Source organism: Oncorhynchus tshawytscha, linkage group LG10, assembly GCF_018296145.1.
Source record: "Oncorhynchus tshawytscha isolate Ot180627B linkage group LG10, Otsh_v2.0, whole genome shotgun sequence".
Lineage (NCBI taxonomy): Eukaryota > Metazoa > Chordata > Actinopteri > Salmoniformes > Salmonidae > Oncorhynchus > Oncorhynchus tshawytscha.
Genome location: NC_056438.1, coordinates 83,850,281 through 83,869,126, shown reverse-complemented (window position 1 = coordinate 83,869,126; position 18,846 = coordinate 83,850,281). Strand labels below are relative to the sequence as shown.

The window sequence follows — 18,846 nt, the reverse complement described above, 5'->3', positions numbered from 1 at the left end:
AATGGTGTCACATTCCTCCAATCGAGTTCCAGACACTTGTAGAATCTATAGAATGGTGTCGCATTCCTCCAATCGAGTTCCAGACCCTTGTAGAATCTATAGAATGGTGTCGCATTCCTCCAATGGAGTTCCAGACACCTGTAGAATCTATAGAATGGTGTTGCATTCCTCCAATCGAGTTCCAGACACTTGTAGAATGTATAGAATGTTGTCGCATTCCTCCAATCGAGTTCCAGACACTTGTAGAATCTATAGAATGGTGTCGCATTCCTCCAATCGAGTTCCAGACACTTGTAGAATCTATAGAATGGTGTCGCATTCCTCCAATGGAGTTCCAGACACTTGTAGAATCTATAGAATGGTGTCGCATTCCTCCAATCGAGTTCCAGACCCTTGTAGAATCTATAGAATGGTGTCGCATTCCTCCAATCGAGTTCCAGACACCTGTAGAATCTATAGAAGACTCCAATCGAGTTATAGACACCTGTAGAATCTATAGAATGGTGTCGCATTCCTCCAATCGAGTTCCAGACACCTGTAGAATCTATAGAATGGTGTCGCATTCCCAGAGTTCCAGACACTTGTAGAATCTATAGAATGGTGTCGCATTCCTCCAATCGAGTTCCAGACACTTGTAGAATCTATAGAATGGTGTCGCATTCCTCCAATCGAGTTCCAGACACTTGTAGAATCTATAGAATGGTGTCGCATTCCTCCAATCGAGTTCCAGACACTTGTAGAATCTATAGAATGGTGTCGCATTCCTCCAATCGAGTTCCAGACACCTGTAGAATCAGCATTCCTCCATCGAGTTCCAGACACCTGTAGAATCTATAGAATGGTGTCGCATTCCTCCAATCGAGTTCCAGACACCTGTAGAATCTATAGAATGGTGTGCATTCCTCCAATCGAGTTCCAGACACTTGTAGAATCTATAGAATGTTGTCGCATTCCTCCAATCGAGTTCCAGACACTTGTAGAATCTATAGAATGGTGTCGCATTCCTCCAATCGAGTTCCAGACACTTGTAGAATCTATAGAATGGTGTCGCATTCCTCCAATCGAGTTCCAGACACCTGTAGAATCTATAGAATGGTGTCGCATTCCTCCAATCGAGTTCCAGACACTTGGAGAATCTATAGAATGGTGTCGCATTCCTCCAATCGAGTTCCAGACACTTGTAGAATCTATAGAATGGTGTCGCATTCCTCCAATCGAGTTCCAGACACTTGTAGAATCTATAGAATGGTGTCGCATTCCTCCAATCGAGTTCCAGACACTTGTAGAATCTATGCCAAGGTGCATTGAACCTGTTCTGATTGGTGGAGGCCCAACGCCCCCATTGAACCTGTTGATTGGTGGTGGCCCAACACCCCCATTGAACCTGTTCTGATTGGTGGAGGCCCAACGCCCCCATTGAACCTGTTCTGATTGGTGGAGGCCCAACGCCCCCATTGAACCTGTTCTGATTTGTGGTGGCCCAACGCCCCCATTGAACTTGTTCTGATTGGTGGAGGCCCAACGCCCCCATTGAACCTGTTCTGATTGGTGGAGGCCCAACGCCCCCATTGAAACTGTTCTGATTGGTGGTGGCCCAACGCCCCCATTGAACCTGTTCTGATTGGTGGTGGCCCAACGCCCCCATTGAACCTGTTCTGATTGGTGGAGGCCCAACGCCCCCATTGAACCTGTTCTGATTGGTGGAGGCCCAACGCCCCCATTGAAACTGTTCTGATTGTTGGTGGCCCAACGCCCCCATTGAACCTGTTCTGATTGGTGGTGGCCCAACGCCCCCATTGAACCTGTTCTGATTGGTGGAGGCCCAACGCCCCCCCATTGAACCTGTTCTGATTGGTGGTGGCCCAACGCCCCCATTGATCCTGTTCTGATTGGTGGTGGCCCAACGCCCCCAATGCCCCCTATTGAACCTGTTCTGATTGGTGGTGGCCCAATGCCCCCATTGAACCTGTTCTGATTGGTGGTGGCCCAACGCCCCCATTGAACCTGTTCTGATTGGTGGTGGCCCAACGCCTCCAATGCCCCCATTGAACCTGTTCTGATTGGTGGTGGCCCAACGCCCCCATTGAACCTGTTCTGATTGGTGGTGGCCCAACGCCCCCATTGAACCTGTTCTGATTGGTGGTGGCCCAACGCCCCCATTGAACCTGTTCTGATTGGTGGTGGCCCAACGCCCCCATTGATGTTGGTGTTTCCTTCATTTTGTCCGTTACCTGTCGCTCTGAGATGTGGTTTACTTGGAGGATGTGAGAAAGATGGTTCACCACTGAATGGCATTGTCTTGTTGTGAGCTACTGACCTTTAATGTCTTCAATGACACAGATCTGGTTCTCACCATTGTGTGTGTGTGTGTGTGTGTGTGTGTGTGTGTGTGTGTGTGTGTGTGTGTGTGTGTGTGTGTGTGTGTGTGTGTGTGTGTGTGTGCAGGTGCAGGTGCGGAGTCCGAGCTGAAGAACTTCAGTCCCCACTACAGGCAGCAGTACTTTGTAGCCTTCTTCTCTCAGCTGCAGGAGGAGGTGGAGCAACACAAAGAGACACACACTCAGCTCCTTAAACAGAGGGTAGGACACACACACACACACACACACACACACACACACACACACACACACACACACACACACACACACACACACACACACACACACACACACACACACACACACACACACACACACACACAGCACCTCTCTAATTCAGAGGGTTAAATGCAGAAGACTCATTTCAGTTGAATGCATTCAGCTGTACAACTAACTAGGCATCCCCCTTTCCCTTAGACAAAAGAGCCAAGAATGAGTTAGTCCAAGCGAGGAGTAAAATCATTGATGTGTAGTAATGTGATTGTGATTGACTCTACATACAGTAATGAGAGGAAATTGAAAGGGGTACTCACAGTGCTTGGAGAGGAATCAATCAATCAATCAAATGTATTTACAGTTGAATTCGGAAGTTTACATACACTTAGGTTGGAGTCATTAAAACTCGTTTTTCAACCACTCCACACATTTCTTGGCTAACAAACTATAGTTTTGGCACGTCGGTTAGGACATCTACTATGTGCATGACACAAGTCATTTTTCCAACAATTGTTTTCAGACAGATTATTTCACTTAAATTTCACTGTATCACAATTCCAGTGGGTCAGAAGTTTACATACACTAAGTTGACTGTGCCTTTAAACAGCTTGGAAAATTCCAGAAAATGATGTCATGGCTTTAAAAGATTCTGATAGGCTAATTGACATCATTTGAGTCAATTGGAGGTGTACCTGTGGATGTATTTAAAGGCCTACCTTCAAACTCAGTGCCTCTGCTTGACATCATGGGAAAATCAAAAGAAATCAGCCAAGACCTCAGAAAAAAAATGTATACCTCCACAAGTCTGGTTCATCCTTGGGAGCACTTTCCAAACGCCTGCGGGTACCACGTTCATCTTTACAAACAATAGTACACAAGTATAAATACCATGGGACCACACAGCCGTCATACCTCTCAAGAAGGAGATGCGTTCTGTCTCCTAGAGATTAACGTACTTTGGTGTGAAAAGTGCAATTCAATCCCAGAACCACAGTAAAGGACCTTGTGAAGATGCTGGAGGAAACGGGTACAAAAGTATCTATATCCACAGTAAAACACGTCCTAAATCGACATAACCTGAAAGGCCTCTCAGCAAGGAAGAAGCCACTGCTCCAAAACCGCCATAAATCCAGACTACGGTCTGCAACTGCACATGGGGACAAAGATCGTACTTTTTGGAGAAATGTCCTCTGGTCTGATGAAACAAAAATAGAACTGTTTGGCCATAATGACCACCTGTCACGCTCTGACCATTATTTGCGTTGTTTGTTTTTATATTTTGTTTGGTTAGGGTGTGATATGAGTGGGCGTTCTATGTTGCATGTCTAGTTAGTCTGTTTCTATGTGTTTTGGCCTGATATGGTTCTCAATCAGTGGCAGGTGTTTGTCGTTGTCTCTGATTGGGAACCATATTTAGGTAGCCTGTTTTGTATTGTGTTTCGTGGGTTATTGTCTATGTGATGTTGCATGTTTGCACTCAGTATTTATAGCGGTCATGTTCGTTTTGATATTTTGTTTGTTTAAGTGTACTTCGTGTTTGTTTTCATCTATCATTAAAAGGATGTATTCACATCACGCTGCGCTTTGGTCTCCTCACTACGACGTTCGTGACAGAACAATAATATAACTGTTTGACCATAATGACCATCGTTATGTTTGGAGGAAAAAGGGGAGGCTTGCAAGCCGAAGAACACCATCCCAACCGTGAAGCAGGGGGGTGGCAGCATCTTGTTGTGGGGGTGCTTTGCTGCAGGAGAGACTGGTGCACTTCACAAAATAGATGGCATCATGAGGAGGAAAATTGTATGGATATTTTGAAGCAACATCTCAAGACATCAGTCAGGAAGTTAAAGCTTGGTCGCAAATGGGTCTTCCAAATGGACATTGACCCCAAGCATACTTCCAATGTTATGGCAAAATGGCTTAAGGACAACAAAGTCAAGGTATTGGAGTGGCCATCACAAAGCCCTGGCCTCAATCCCATAGAAAATGTGTGGGCAGAACTAAAAAAGCATGTGTGAGCAAGGAGGCCTACAAACCTGACTCAGTTACACCAGCTCTGTCAGGAGGAATGGGCCAAAATTCATCCAACTTATTGTGGGAAGCTTGTGGAAGGCTACCCAACACGTTTGACCCAAGTTAAACAATTTAATGGCAATGCTACCAAATACTAATGGAGCGTATGTAAACTTCTGACCCACTGGGAATGTGATGAAAGAAATAAAAGCTGATATAAATCATTCCCTCTACTATTATTCTGACATTTTACATTCTTAAAATAAAGTGGTGATCCTAACTGACCTAAGACAGGGAACTTAGATGAAATGTATTTGGCTAATGTGTATGTAAACATCCGACTTCAACTGTATAAAGCCCTTCTTACATTAACCTTTTAAGGTATAGGGAGCAGCATTTTCACTTTTGGATAAATAGCGTGCCCAATTTCAACTTCCTGCTACTCTTGCCAGGAATATAAGATATGCATATTATTAGTAGATGTGGATAGAAAACACTCTGAAGTTTCTAAAACTGTTTGAATCATGTCTGTGAGTATAACAGAACTTATGTAGCAGGCAAAACCCCGAGGAATAACTGTTCAGATGTTGTTTTTTTGCCTCTAACTGCTCCCTCAGTTGTCTTTGCCAAGGGATATTTGATTGGAACCATTTTTCAGTACCTACCACTTCCACTGGATGTCACTAATCTTTGGAATTTGGTTGAGGTTATTCATTTGTGCAACGAAGAAGAAGCACATCCTGGAACAACGTTACACTATTGAGAGTTGCGCAAGATGTGAAAAGGAGCATGGTTTGTTTACTTGCTGTATTGAATACAGATTGCCCAGTCTACAATTTGATCGACTATTAACGTTTAATTAAAAATACCCAAAGTTGTATTACAAAAGTTTGAAATATTTTGGCAAAGTTTATAGGCAACTTTTGAAATGTTTTGTAGTGACGTTGTGTTTTTGTAAGCTGTTTTTTTCTGGATCAAACGTGCTTTATAAATGGACATTTTGGGTATACATGGACGGAATTAATCGAACAAAAGGACCAATTGTGATGTTTATGGGACATATTGGAGTGCCAACAAAAGAAGCTTGTCAAAGGTAATGCATGTTTTATATTTTATTTCAGCGTTTTGTGTAGCGCCTGCAGGTTTGAAATATGCTACCCTCTTTATTGACATTGTGCTATCATCAGATAATAGCTTCTTAATGCTTTCGCCAAAAAGCTTTTTAAAATCTGACGTTGGCTGGATTCACAACACGTGTAGCTTTAATTGAGTATCATACATGTGTGATTTAATGAATATTTGATTTTGTATCATTATTTGAATTTGCCGCGCTGCATTTTCCCTGTTTTTTTCCCAAGTGGGACGCAAGCGTCCCCTATACCATAGAAATAAAGTGCTGTACAGAAACTCAACCTAAGACCCCAAACTGCAAGCAATGTAGGTGTAGAAGCACGGTGGCTAGGAAAAACTCCCTAGAAAGAAAATAAACTAGGAAGAAACCTAGAAAGGAACCAGGCTCTGAGGGGTGGCCAGTCCTCTTCTGGCTGTGCCAGGTGGAGATTATAACAGAACACAGCCAAGATGTTCAAATGATCATAGATGACCAGCATGGTCAAATAATAATAATCACAGTGGTTGTCGAGGGTGCAGCAAGTCAGCACCTCAGGAGTAAATTTCAGTTGGCTTTTCATAGCCGATCATTGAAAGTTTCTCTACCGCTCCTGCTGTCTCTAGAGAGTTGAAAACAGCAGGTCTGGGACAGGTAGCACGTTCGGTGAACAGGTCAAGGTTCCATAGCCGCAGGCAGAACGGTTGAAACTGGAGCAGCAGCACGGCCAGGTGGACTGGGGACAGCAAGGAGTCATCAGGCCAGGTAGTCCTGATGCATGGTCCTAGGGCTCAGGTCCTCCGAGACAGAGAAAGAAAGAGAGAAAGAAAGAAAGAAAGAAAGAAAGAAAGAAAGAAAGAAAGAAAGAGAAAAAAGAAAGAAAGAAAGAGAGGATTAGAGAGAGCACACTTCAATTCACACAGAACACTGGATAAGACAGGAGAAATACTCCAGATATAACAGACTGACCCTAGCCCCCCGACACATAAACTATTGCAGCATAAATACTGGAGGCTGAGACAGGAGGGGTCAGGTGACACTGTGGCCCCATCTGATGATATCCGGACAGGACAGGGTCAAACAGGACAGGGTCAAACAGGCAGGATGTAAACGCACCCACTTCGCACCCACTTTGCCAAAGCACAGCTCCCACACCACTAGAGGGATACCTTCAACCACCAACTTACCATCCTGAGACAAGGGGGAGTATAGCCCACAAAGATCTCCCCCACGGCACAAAACCAATCCACTCAAGTGACGCACCCCTCCTAGGGACGGCATGGAAGAGCACCAGTAAGCCAGTGACTCAGCCCCTGTAATAGGGTTGAGGCAGAGAATCCCAGTGGAGAGAGGGGAACTGGCCAGGCAGAGACAGCAAGGGCTGTTCGTTGCTCCAGTGCCTTTCCGTTCACCTTCACACTCCTGGGCCAGACTACACTCAATCATAGGACCTACTGAAGAGATGAGTCTTCAATATAGACTGAAACATCGAGACCAAGTATGCGTCTCTCACATGGATAGGCAGACCATTCCATAAAAATTGAGCTCTATAGGAGAAAGCCCTGCCTCCAGCCGTTTGCTTAGAAATTCTAGGGACAGTAAGGAGGCCTGCTTCTTGTGACCGTAGCATACGTGTAGGTATGTACGGCAGGACCAAATCAGAGAGATAGGTAGGAGCAAGCCCATGTAATGCTTTGTAGGTTAGCAGTAAATCAGCCCTAGCCTTAACAGGAAGCCAGTGTAGAGAGGCTAGCACTGGAGTAATATGATCAAATGTTTTGGTTCTAGTCAAGATTTTAGCAGCCGTGTTTAGCACTAACTGAAGTTTATTTAGTTCTTTATCCGGATAGCCGGAAAGTAGAGCATTGCAGTAGTCTAACCTAGAAGTGACGACAAGCAAAGCTTAATTTTTCTGCATCATTTTTGGATAGAAAGTTTCTGATTTTACCAATGTTACGTAGATGGAAAAAAGCTTGATATGTTCATTAAAAAAAGAGATCAGGGTCCAGAGTAACGCCGAGGTCCTTCACAGTTTTATTTGAGACGACTGTACAACCGTCAAGATTAATTGTCAGATTCAACAGAAGATCTCTTTGTTTCTTGGGACCTAGAACAAGCATCTCTGTTTTGTCCGAGTTTAAAAGTAGAACATTTGCCGCCATCCACTTCCTTATGTCTGAAACACAGGCTTCCAGGGAGGGCGGCAATTTTGGGGCTTCACCATGTTTCATCGAAATGTACAGCTGTGTGTCATCTGCATAGCGGTGAAAGTTAACATTCTGTTTCTGAATGACATCACCAAGAGGTAAAATATATAGTGAAAACAATAGTGGTCCTAAAATGGAGCCTTGAGGAACACCGAAATTTACAGTTGATTTGTCAGAGGACTAACCATCCACAGAGACAAACTGATATCTTTCTGACAGATAAGATCTAAACCAGGCCAGAACTTGTCCGTGTAGACCAATTTGGGTTTCCAATCTCTCCAAAAGAATGTGGTGATCGATAGTATCAGCACCAGACTGAAGCGTTTCGTATACATTGTTTGTCTTCAGGAAGGCAGTGAGTTGCCGTGCAACAGCTTTTTAAAAACATTTTGAGCGGAACGGGAGATTATCACTGCTGAAGTGAAAGCCATCCTCTCTTGGGGAATGCTGCCTTTTAGTTAGCTTTGCGACAGTATCAAAAATAAACTTTGAATTGTTTGTATTTTCCTCAATTAAGTTGGAAAAATAGGATGATCAAGCAGCAGTAAGGCCTCTTCGGTACTGCACGGTACTGTCTTTCCAAGCTAGTCGGAAGACTTCCAGTTTGGTGGAGCAGCAGTAAGGGCTCTTCGGTACTGCACGATACTGTCTTTCCAAGCTAGTCAGAAGACTTCCAGTTTGGTGGAGCAGCAGTAAGGGCTCTTCGATACTGCACGGTACTGTCTTTCCAAGCTAGTCTGAAGACTTCCAGTTTGGTGTGGTGCCATTTCCGTTCCAATTTTCTGGAAGCTTGCTTCAGAGCTCGGGTTTTTTTGTATACTAGGGAGCTAGTTTCTATGAGAAATGTTTTTTGTTTATAGGGTTGCAACTGCATCTAGGGTACTACGCAAAGTTAAATTGAGTTCCTCAGTTAGGTGGTTAACTGATTTTTGTACCCTGACATCCTTGGGTAGGCGGAGGGAGTCTGGAAGGGCATCTAGGAATCTTTGGGTTGTCCGAGAATTTATAGCATGGCTTTTGATGATCCTTGGTTGGGGTCTGAGCAGATTATTTGTTGCGAATGCAAACATAATAAAATGGTGGTTCGATAGTCCATAATTCTGAGAAAAAAACATTAAGATCCACAACATTTATTCCACGGGACAAAACTAGGTCCAGAGTATGACTGTGGCAGTAAGTAGGTCCAGAGACATGTTGGACAAAACCCACTGAGTCGATGATGGCTCCGATAGCCTTTTGGAGTGGGTCTGTGGACTTTTCCATGTGACTATTAAAGTCACCAAAAATGTGAATATTATCTGCCATGACTACAAGGTCCGACAGGAAGTCAGGGAACTCAGTGAGGAACTCTGTATACGGCCCAGGAGGCCTGTAAACAGTAGATATAAAAAGTGATTGAGTAGGCTGCATAGATTTCATGACTAGAAGCTGGCTACTGCCTGGCCTGCACCATATTTCATTGTGGAGCTAGGGGAGTTAGAGCCCTGTCTATGTTGGTAGATAAGATGAGAGCACCCCTCCAGCTAGGATGGTGTCCGTCACTCCTCAACAGGCCAGGCTTGGTCCTGTTTGTGGGTGAGTCCCAGAAAGAGAACCAATTATCTACAATTCTATCTTTTGGGAGGGGCAGAAAACAGTTTTCAACCAGCAATTGAGTTGTGAGACTCTGCTGTAGAGCTCATCACTCCCCCTAACTGGGAGGGGGCCAGAGACAATTACTCGATGCCGACACATCTTTCTAGCTGATTTACACGCTGCAGCTATGTTGCGCTTGGTGATCTCTGACTGTTTCATCCTAACATCGTTGGTGCCGACGTGGATAACAAAATCCCTATACTCTCTACACTCACCAGTTTTAGCTTTAGCCAGCACCATCTTCAGATTAGCATTAACGTCGGTAGCCCTGCCCCCTGATAAACAGTGTATGATCGCTGGATGATTCTTTTTAAGTCTAATACTGCAGGTAATAGAGTCACCAATTGCTAGGGGTTTAAACGAGTGCAGTGTATAAAGTCAGAAAATCTGCTGTCTCAGCCACTGCCTGTCACTAAGGGTGTACCCCAAGGCTCGATCCTAGGCCCCACGCTCTTCTCAATTTACATCAACAACATAGCTCAGGAAGTAGGAAGCTCTCTCATCCATTTATATGCAGATGATACAGTCTTATACTCAGCTGGCCCCTCCCCGGATTTTGTGTTAAATGCTCTACAACAAAGCTTTCTTAGTGTCCAACAAGCTTTCTCTGCCCTTAAATAAAGGTTAAATAAAAAATAAACCATTCTGGAGGAGAAAACTGCACACTCGTGCTGGTAGCTAGCTAGCTACTGAAGTTAGCAAGGCAAATTTGAAATAAATTGCACTAACTGGACACAAAAATGTCATTCTAAAACCAAGAAAACAATTTATAATATACCTCCTCCGTCTCCTGTAATTAAAAAGTAATAATTTCAATTCTATAATATCCCAAAAATCTCAACTATCACTCTTCACTCATAACCTCTATCCAACAATGTCACCAAGCCTCTCAACTCATAGAACCCCCATAATGCTCTGTGGCACAATCACAATACAACTCACTCGGTTCGTACTCTGATCCTAATTCTAAGATTGTATGGACAACATGTCAGTTCATACTGCAAAAGCTGTGATTGGTTGGAGGAAGACGAAGTCAATGTAGCCAGAGGAAGATGAAAGCCAGATGTCCTCCGGCTATACCATGGTGCTAGCCCAGACAGTGCCCAGACAGTGCTCAGACAGTGCCCCAGACAGTGCTCAGACAGCGCCCAGACAGTGCCCAGACAGTGCTCAGACAGTGCCTCAGACAGTACCCAGACAGTGCCTCAGACAGTACCCAGACAGTGCCCAGACAGTGCTCAGAGAGTGCCCAGACAGTGCCCAGACAGTGCCCAGACAGACACAGACATTGCCCAGACATTGCCCAGACAGTGCCCAGACAGTGCCCAGACAGTGCTCAGACAGTGCCCCAGACAGTGCCCAGACAGTGCCCAGATAGTGCTCAGACAGTGCCCCAGACAGTGCTCAGACAGTGCCCAGACAGTGCCCAGTCAGTGCCCAGTCAGTGCCCAGACAGTGCCCAGACAGTGCCCAGACAGTGCTCAGACAGTGCTCAGACAGTGCCCAGACAGTGCTCAGACAGTGCCCAGACAGTGCCCAGACAGTGCTCAGACAGTGCCCAGACAGTGCTCAGACAGTTACTGTAGACCTTCATTGCAAAACAGTTTATCAGTTTATTTATAACAGTTTTTAATCAATTATTTGGTGACATATGAATATATTTTGTATTGTTTTATCACACACACACACACACACACACACACACACACACACACACACACACACACACACACACACACACACACACACACACACACACACACACACACACACACACACACACACACACACACACACACACTACTCACTCCTCACTCACCACTCCTTCTGCATCTGTCCTGTAGGAGCCCCTTAGGCCAGAGGAAGTTCTGTATCAGGACAGTGTTCTGCACTATGACGACACCGGGAAGTGGAAGGAGAGGTTTGTGGTGATGAGAGCCAATCACAGCCTGGAGTGTCATGACAACCAGGAGGTAAACCAACACCATACCAACATACAGCCGACCGTACATGACTTACCATGACCATATGTAACGGAGAATAAACCCCAGGCTGGGTGATGGATTACCTCACCTGAGACCTACAAAGTTGTGTTAGCTTTCTAAGGTAATGCCTTGGCTTTAGCTCAGCGGGCTAACACATAGTCAGTCACATTACTCTGATGTTTGGTAAATTGGTTGTTCTATTTGCCCCTCCACAGAGCTTCAGTAAAGGTGTTCCGGCCAGACAGAGACTCCTGCCAACAGGGGGCGTAGTTCTGACATCAGAGGAGAAGTACACAGCGCTGGTGGACAAGGCCTTCCCTGACCCTAAATGTGAGTGTCTGGTCAAACCCTAAAGAGATACATCACAGTCTTGAAACACAGAGGCAACTGTTGAAATAGCAACACGGAGACTGGGAGACAGGGAAAATGCAGCCTTTCAGTCAATCAGTTAATTGTATGTTTATGCATGTCTGTGTGTTGTACTATAGGTTTGAAGGAGGAGACATCTCCCCCCATGGTAGTGGTACCTTCTGGTCAGTTCCCTGTCTACCTCAGACTGCCCTACAGACGTGACGTGTACTTTAGCTTCCCCCAGGAGGACCGACGAGCGACCTTCCTCTCCATCCTCACGGGCTGCATCAGGCACCAGAACCACGGTACGCTACACCTGGGGTTCTGACTCTGACCCCTAACCCTAGCACTAACCCTAACGCTACACCTGGGCTTCTGACTCTGACCCTAACCCTATACCTGGGGTTCTGACTCTGACCCCTACACCTGGGGTTCTGACTCTGACCCCTGACCCTAACCCTAACCCTACACCTGGGGTTCTGACTCTGACCCCTAACCCTGACCTTAACCCTAACCCTACACCTGGGGTTCTGACTCTGACCCCTAACCCTACACCTGGGGTTCTGAATCTGACCCTAACCCTAAACCTACACCTGAGGTTCTGACCCTAACCCTACACCTGGGGTTCTGACCCCTAACCCTACACCTGGGGTTCTGACTCTGACCCCTGACCCTAAATCTACACCTGGGGTTCTGACTCTGACCCCTGACCCTAACCCTAACTCTACACCTGGGGTTCTGGTTCTGACCCCTGACCCTAACCCTACACCTGGGGTTCTGACTCTGACCCCTGACCCTAACCCGAACTCTACACCTGGGGTTCTGACTCTGACCCTAACCCTAACACTACACCTGGGGTTTGGACCCTGTCCCTAACCCTAACACTACACCTGGGGGGTTACACCTGGGGTTCTGACTCTGACCCCTAACCCTAACTCTACACCTGGGGTTCTGACCCCTAACCCTAACTCTACACCTGGGGTTCTGACCCCTGATCCTAACCCTAACTCTACACCTGGGGTTCTGACCCCTGACCCTAACTCTACACCTGGGGTTCTGACCCCTAACTCTACACCTGGGGTTCTGACCCCTAACCCTAACTCTACACCTGGGGTTCTGACCCCTAACCCTAACTCTACACCTGGGGTTCTGACCCCTAACCCTAACTCTACACCTGGGTTTCTGACCCCTAACCCTAACTCTACACCTGGGGTTCTGACCCCTAACTCTACACCTGGGGTTCTGACCCCTGACCCTAACTCTACACCTGGGGTTCTGACCCCTAACCCTAACTCTACACCTGGGGTTCTGACCCCTGACCCTAACTCTACACCTGGGGTTCTGACCCCTGACCCTAACTCTACACCTGGGGTTCTGACCCCCCCTAACCCTAACTCTACACCTGGGGTTCTGACCCCTAACCCTAACTCTACACCTGGGGTCTGACCCCTGACCCCTAACCCTAACTCTACACCTGGGGTTCCAACCCCTGACCCCTGACCCTGAAGACAGTGTGTAATGTTGGCAAAAACGAAATATCCTTTGCCCTCTGCTTTATTCAGAAAGTAATTTTATTGTGTCGTTGGTCAACATTTAATTATCAGTTAAGTGAGAATTACACAACAAAGCAGTCTGAGTGCCTTTTTAATTTAATATTGTAATATTTTAATAATGTTCATACTAAACCTCCATATTAAACCTCTATACTAAACCTCCATATTAAACCTCCATATTAAACCTCTATACTAAACCTCCATATTAAACCTCCATATTAAACCTCTATACTAAACCTCCATATTAAACCTCCATATTAAACCTCCATATTAAACCTCTATACTAAACCTCTATACTAAACCTCCATATTAAACCTCCATACTAAACCTCCATATTAAACCTCCATATTAAACCTCTATACTAAACCTCCTTATTAAACCTCCGTATTAAATCTCCATATTAAACCTCTATACTAAACCTCTATACTAAACCTCCATATTTAACCTCCATATTTAACCTCTATACTAAACCTAGATATTAAACCTCTGTATTAAACCTCTATACTAAACCTCCATATTAAACCCCTATACTAAACCTCTATATTAAATCTCCATATTAAACCTCTATACTAAACCTCTATACTAAACCTCTATACTAAACCTCTATACTAAACCTCCATATTAAATCTCTATACTAAACCTCCATATTAAACCTCTATACCAAACCTCCATGTTAAACCTCTATACCAACCCTCCATATTAAACCTCCATATTAACCCTCTATACTAAACCTCCATAATAAACCTCTATACTAAACCTCTATACTAAACCTCCATAATAAACCTCCATAATAAACCTCCATAATAAACCTCTATACTAAACCTCTATACTAAACCTCTATACTAAACCTCCATACTAAACCTCCATATTAAACCTCCATATTAAACCTCTATACTAAACCACTATACTAAACCTCCATATTAAATCTCTATACTAAACCTCCATATTAAACCTCCATATTAAACATCAAAACTAAACCTCCATATTAAACCTCTATACTAAACCTCCTTATTAAACCTCCATATTAAATCTCCATATTAAACCTCTATACTAAACCTCTATACTAAACCTCCATATTTAACCTCTATACTAAACCTCTATACTAAACCTAGATATTAAACCTCTGTATTAAACCTCTATACTAAACCTCCATATTAAACCTCTATAGTAAACCTCCATATTAAACCTCTATACCAAACCTCCATGTTAAACCTCTATACCAACCCTCCATATTAAACCTCCATATTAAACCTCTATACTAAACCTCTATACTAAACCTCTATACTAAACCTCCATATTAAACCTCTATACTAAACCTCCATATTAAACCTCCATATTAAACCTCTATACTAAACCTCTATACTAAACCTCTTTATACTAAACCTCCATATTAAACCTCCATATTAAACCTCTATACTAAACAGCTATACTAAACCTCCATATTAAATCTCTATACTAAACCTCCATACTAAACCTCAAAACTAAACCTCCATATTAAACCTCTATACTAAACCTCCAAACTAAACCTCCATATTAAACCTCTATAACAAACCTCCATATTAAACCTAGATATTAAACCTCTATACTAAACCTCCATATTAAATCTCCATATTAAACCTCTATACTAAACCTCCATATTAAACCTCTCTACTAAACCTCTATACTAAACCTCTATACTAAACCTCTATACCAAACTCTCCATATTAAATCTCTATACTAAACCTCCATATTAAACCTCCATATTAAACCTCAAAACTAAACCTCCATATTAAACCTCTATACTAAACCTCCATATTAAACCTCGATATTAAACCTCCATATTAAACCTCTATACTAAACCTCCAAACTAAACCTCCATATTAAACCTCTATACTAAACCTCCATATTAAACCTCTATACCAAACCTCCATATTAAACCTCCATATTAAACCTCTATACTAAACCTCCATATTAAACCTCTATACTAAACCTCCATATTAAACCTCTATACCAAACCTCCATATTACACCTCCATATTAAACCTATATACTAAACCTCTATACTAAACCTCCATATTTAACCTCTATACTAAACCTCTATACTAAACCTCTATACTAAACCTATATATTAAACCTCTATACTAAACCTCCATATTAAACCCCTATATTAAACCTCTATATTAAACCTCTATACGAAACCTCCATATTAAACCTCTATACTAAACCTCCATATTAAACCTCTATACCAAACCTCCATATTAGACCTCTATAACAAACCTCCATATTAAACCTCTGTACTAAACCACTATACTAAACCTCCATATTAAATCTCTATACTAAACCTCAGTATTAAACCTCCATATTAAATCTCAAAACTAAACCTCCATATTAAACCTCTATACTAAACCTCGATATTAAACCTCCATATTAAACCTCCATATTAAATCTCTATACTAAACCTCCATATTAAACCTCTATACTAAACCTCCGTATTAAGCCTCTATACTAAACCTCTATACTAAACCTCCATATTAAACCTCTATACTAAACCTCTATATTAAACCTCCATATTAAATCTCTATACTAAACCTCGATATTACACCGCCATACTAAACCTCTATACTAAACCTCCACATAAACCTCTATACTAAACCTCCATATTAAACCTCTATACTAAACCTCCATATTAAACTTTGATACTAAATCTCTATACTAAACCTCCATATTAAACCTCTATACTAAACCTCTATATTAAACCTCCATATTCAACCTCTATACTAAACCCCTATCCCAAACCTCTATCCTAAACCTAGATATTAAACCTCTGTATTAAACCTCTATATTAAACCCCAATACTAAACCTCCATATTAAACCTCTATATTAAACCTCTATACTAAACCTCCATATTAAACCTAGTTATTAAACCTCTATAGAAAACCTCTACACTAAACCTCCATATTCAACCTCTATACTAAACCTCTATCCTAAACCTCTATACTAAACCTAGATATTAAACCTCTGTATTAAACCTCTATCCTAAACCTCTATACTAAACCTAGATATTAAACCTCTGTATTAAACCCCTATACTAAACCTCTATATTAAATCTCCATATTAAACCTCTATACTAAACCTCCATATTAAACCTCCATATTAAACCTCCATAATAAACCTCTATACTAAACCTAGATATTAAACCTCTGTATTAAACCTCTATATTAAACCTCCATATTAAACCCCTATACTAAACCTCTATATTAAATCTCCATATTAAACCTCTATACTAAACCTCCATATTAAACCTCTATACTAAACCTCCATACTAAACCTCCATATTAAACCTCTATACCAAAACTCCTTATTAAACCTCCATATTAAACCTCCATACTAAACCTCTATACTAAACCTCCATATTTAACCTCTATACTAAACCTCTATACTAAACCTCCATATTTAACCTCTATTCTAAACCCCTATACTAAACCTAGATATTAAACATCTGTATTAAACCTCTATACTAAACCTCCATATTAAATCCCTCTACTAAATCTCTATATTAAACCTCCATATTTAAACCCCTATACTAAACCTCTATACTAAACCTCCATATTAAACCTCTATACTAAAGCTCTATATTAAACCTCCATATTTAACCTCCATATTAAACCTCTATACTAAACCTCCATATTAAACCTAGTTATTAAACCTCTATATTAAACCTCTATACTAAACCTCCATATTAAACCTCCATACTAAACCCTATACTAAACCTCCATATTAAACCTCCATATTAAACCTCTATACTAAACCCCCAAACTAAACCTCCATATTAAACCTCTATACTAAACCTCCATATTAAACCTCTGTACTAAACCTCCATACTAAACCTCCATATTAAACCTCTATACTAAACCTCCATATTAAACCTCTATACTAAACCTCCATATTAAACCTCTATACCAAACCTCCATATTAAACCTCCATATTAAACCTCTATACTAAACCTCTATACTAAACCTCCATATTAAACCTCTATACTAAACCTCTATACTAAACCTCTATACTAAACCTATATATTAAACCTCTATATTAAACCTCCATATTAAACCCTATATTAAACCTCTATATTAAACCTCTATTAAACCTCTAAACCTCCATATTAAACCTCTATACTAAACCTCCATATTAAACCTCTATACCAAACCTCCATATTAGACCTCTATAACAAACCTCCATATTAAACCTCTGTACTAAACCACTATACTAAACCTCCATATTAAATCTCTATACTAAACCTCAGTATTAAACCTCCATATTAAATCTCAAAACTAAACCTCCATATTAAACCTCTATACTAAACCTCGATATTAAACCTCCATATTAAACCTCCATATTAAACCTCTATACTAAATCTCCATACTAAACCTCCGTATTAAACCTCTATACTAAACCTCTATACTAAACCTGGATATTAAACCTCTATACTAAATCTCAATATTAAACCTCCATATTAAATCTCTATACTAAACCTCGATATTACACCGCCATACTAAACCTCTATACTAAACCTCCACATAAACCTCTATACTAAACCTCCATATTAAACCTCTATACTAAACCTCTATACTAAACCTCCATATTAAACCTCTATACTAAACCTCTATATTAAACCTCCATAAACCTCTATACTAAACCCCTATATTAAACCTCTATCCTAAACCTAGATATTAAACCTCTATATTAAACCTCTATATTAAACCTCCATATTAAACCCCAATACTAAACCTCCATATTAAACCTCTATACCTAAACCTCTATACTAAACCTCCATATTAAACCTAGTTATTAAACCTCTATAGAAAACCTCTACACTATACCTCCATATTCAACCTCTATACTAAACCTCTATCCTAAACCTCTATACTAAACCTAGATATTAAACCTCTGTATTAAACCTCTGTATTAAACCTCCATATTAAACCCCTATACTAAACCTCTATATTAACCTCCATATTAAACCTCTATACTAAACCTCCATATTAAACCTCCATATTAAACCTCCATAATAAACCTCTATACTAAACCTAGATATTAAACCTCTGTATTAAACCTCTATATTAAACCTCCATATTAAACCTCTATACTAAACCTCTATATTAAATCTCCATATTAAACCTCTATACTAAACCTCCATATTAAACCTCCATATTAAACCTCTATACTAAACCTCCATACTAAACCTCTATACTAAACCTCCATATTAAACCTCTATACCAAACCTCCTTATTAAACCTCCATATTAAACCTCCATACTAAACCTCTATACTAAACCTCCATATTTAAACTCTATACTAAACCTCTATACTAAACCTCCATATTTAACCTCTATTCTAAACCCCTATACTAAACCTAGATATT

At 41.6% G+C, this 18,846-nt stretch overlaps 1 protein-coding gene across 2 annotated transcripts in view; it reads left to right on the top strand.

The window, feature by feature from the left end:
* The window catches only part of LOC112238592 (protein Niban 1), a 70,949-nt gene that overhangs the window by 18,100 nt on the left and 34,003 nt on the right, over positions 1 to 18,846 (top strand). For both annotated transcript variants that reach the window (XM_042329265.1, XM_042329266.1), the window contains exons 3-6: positions 2,452 to 2,579; positions 11,405 to 11,533; positions 11,761 to 11,875; positions 12,034 to 12,201. In XM_042329265.1, the coding sequence (XP_042185199.1) occupies positions 2,452 to 2,579; positions 11,405 to 11,533; positions 11,761 to 11,875; positions 12,034 to 12,201 (540 nt within the window). The remainder of the gene's footprint in view (positions 1 to 2,451; positions 2,580 to 11,404; positions 11,534 to 11,760; positions 11,876 to 12,033; positions 12,202 to 18,846) is intronic.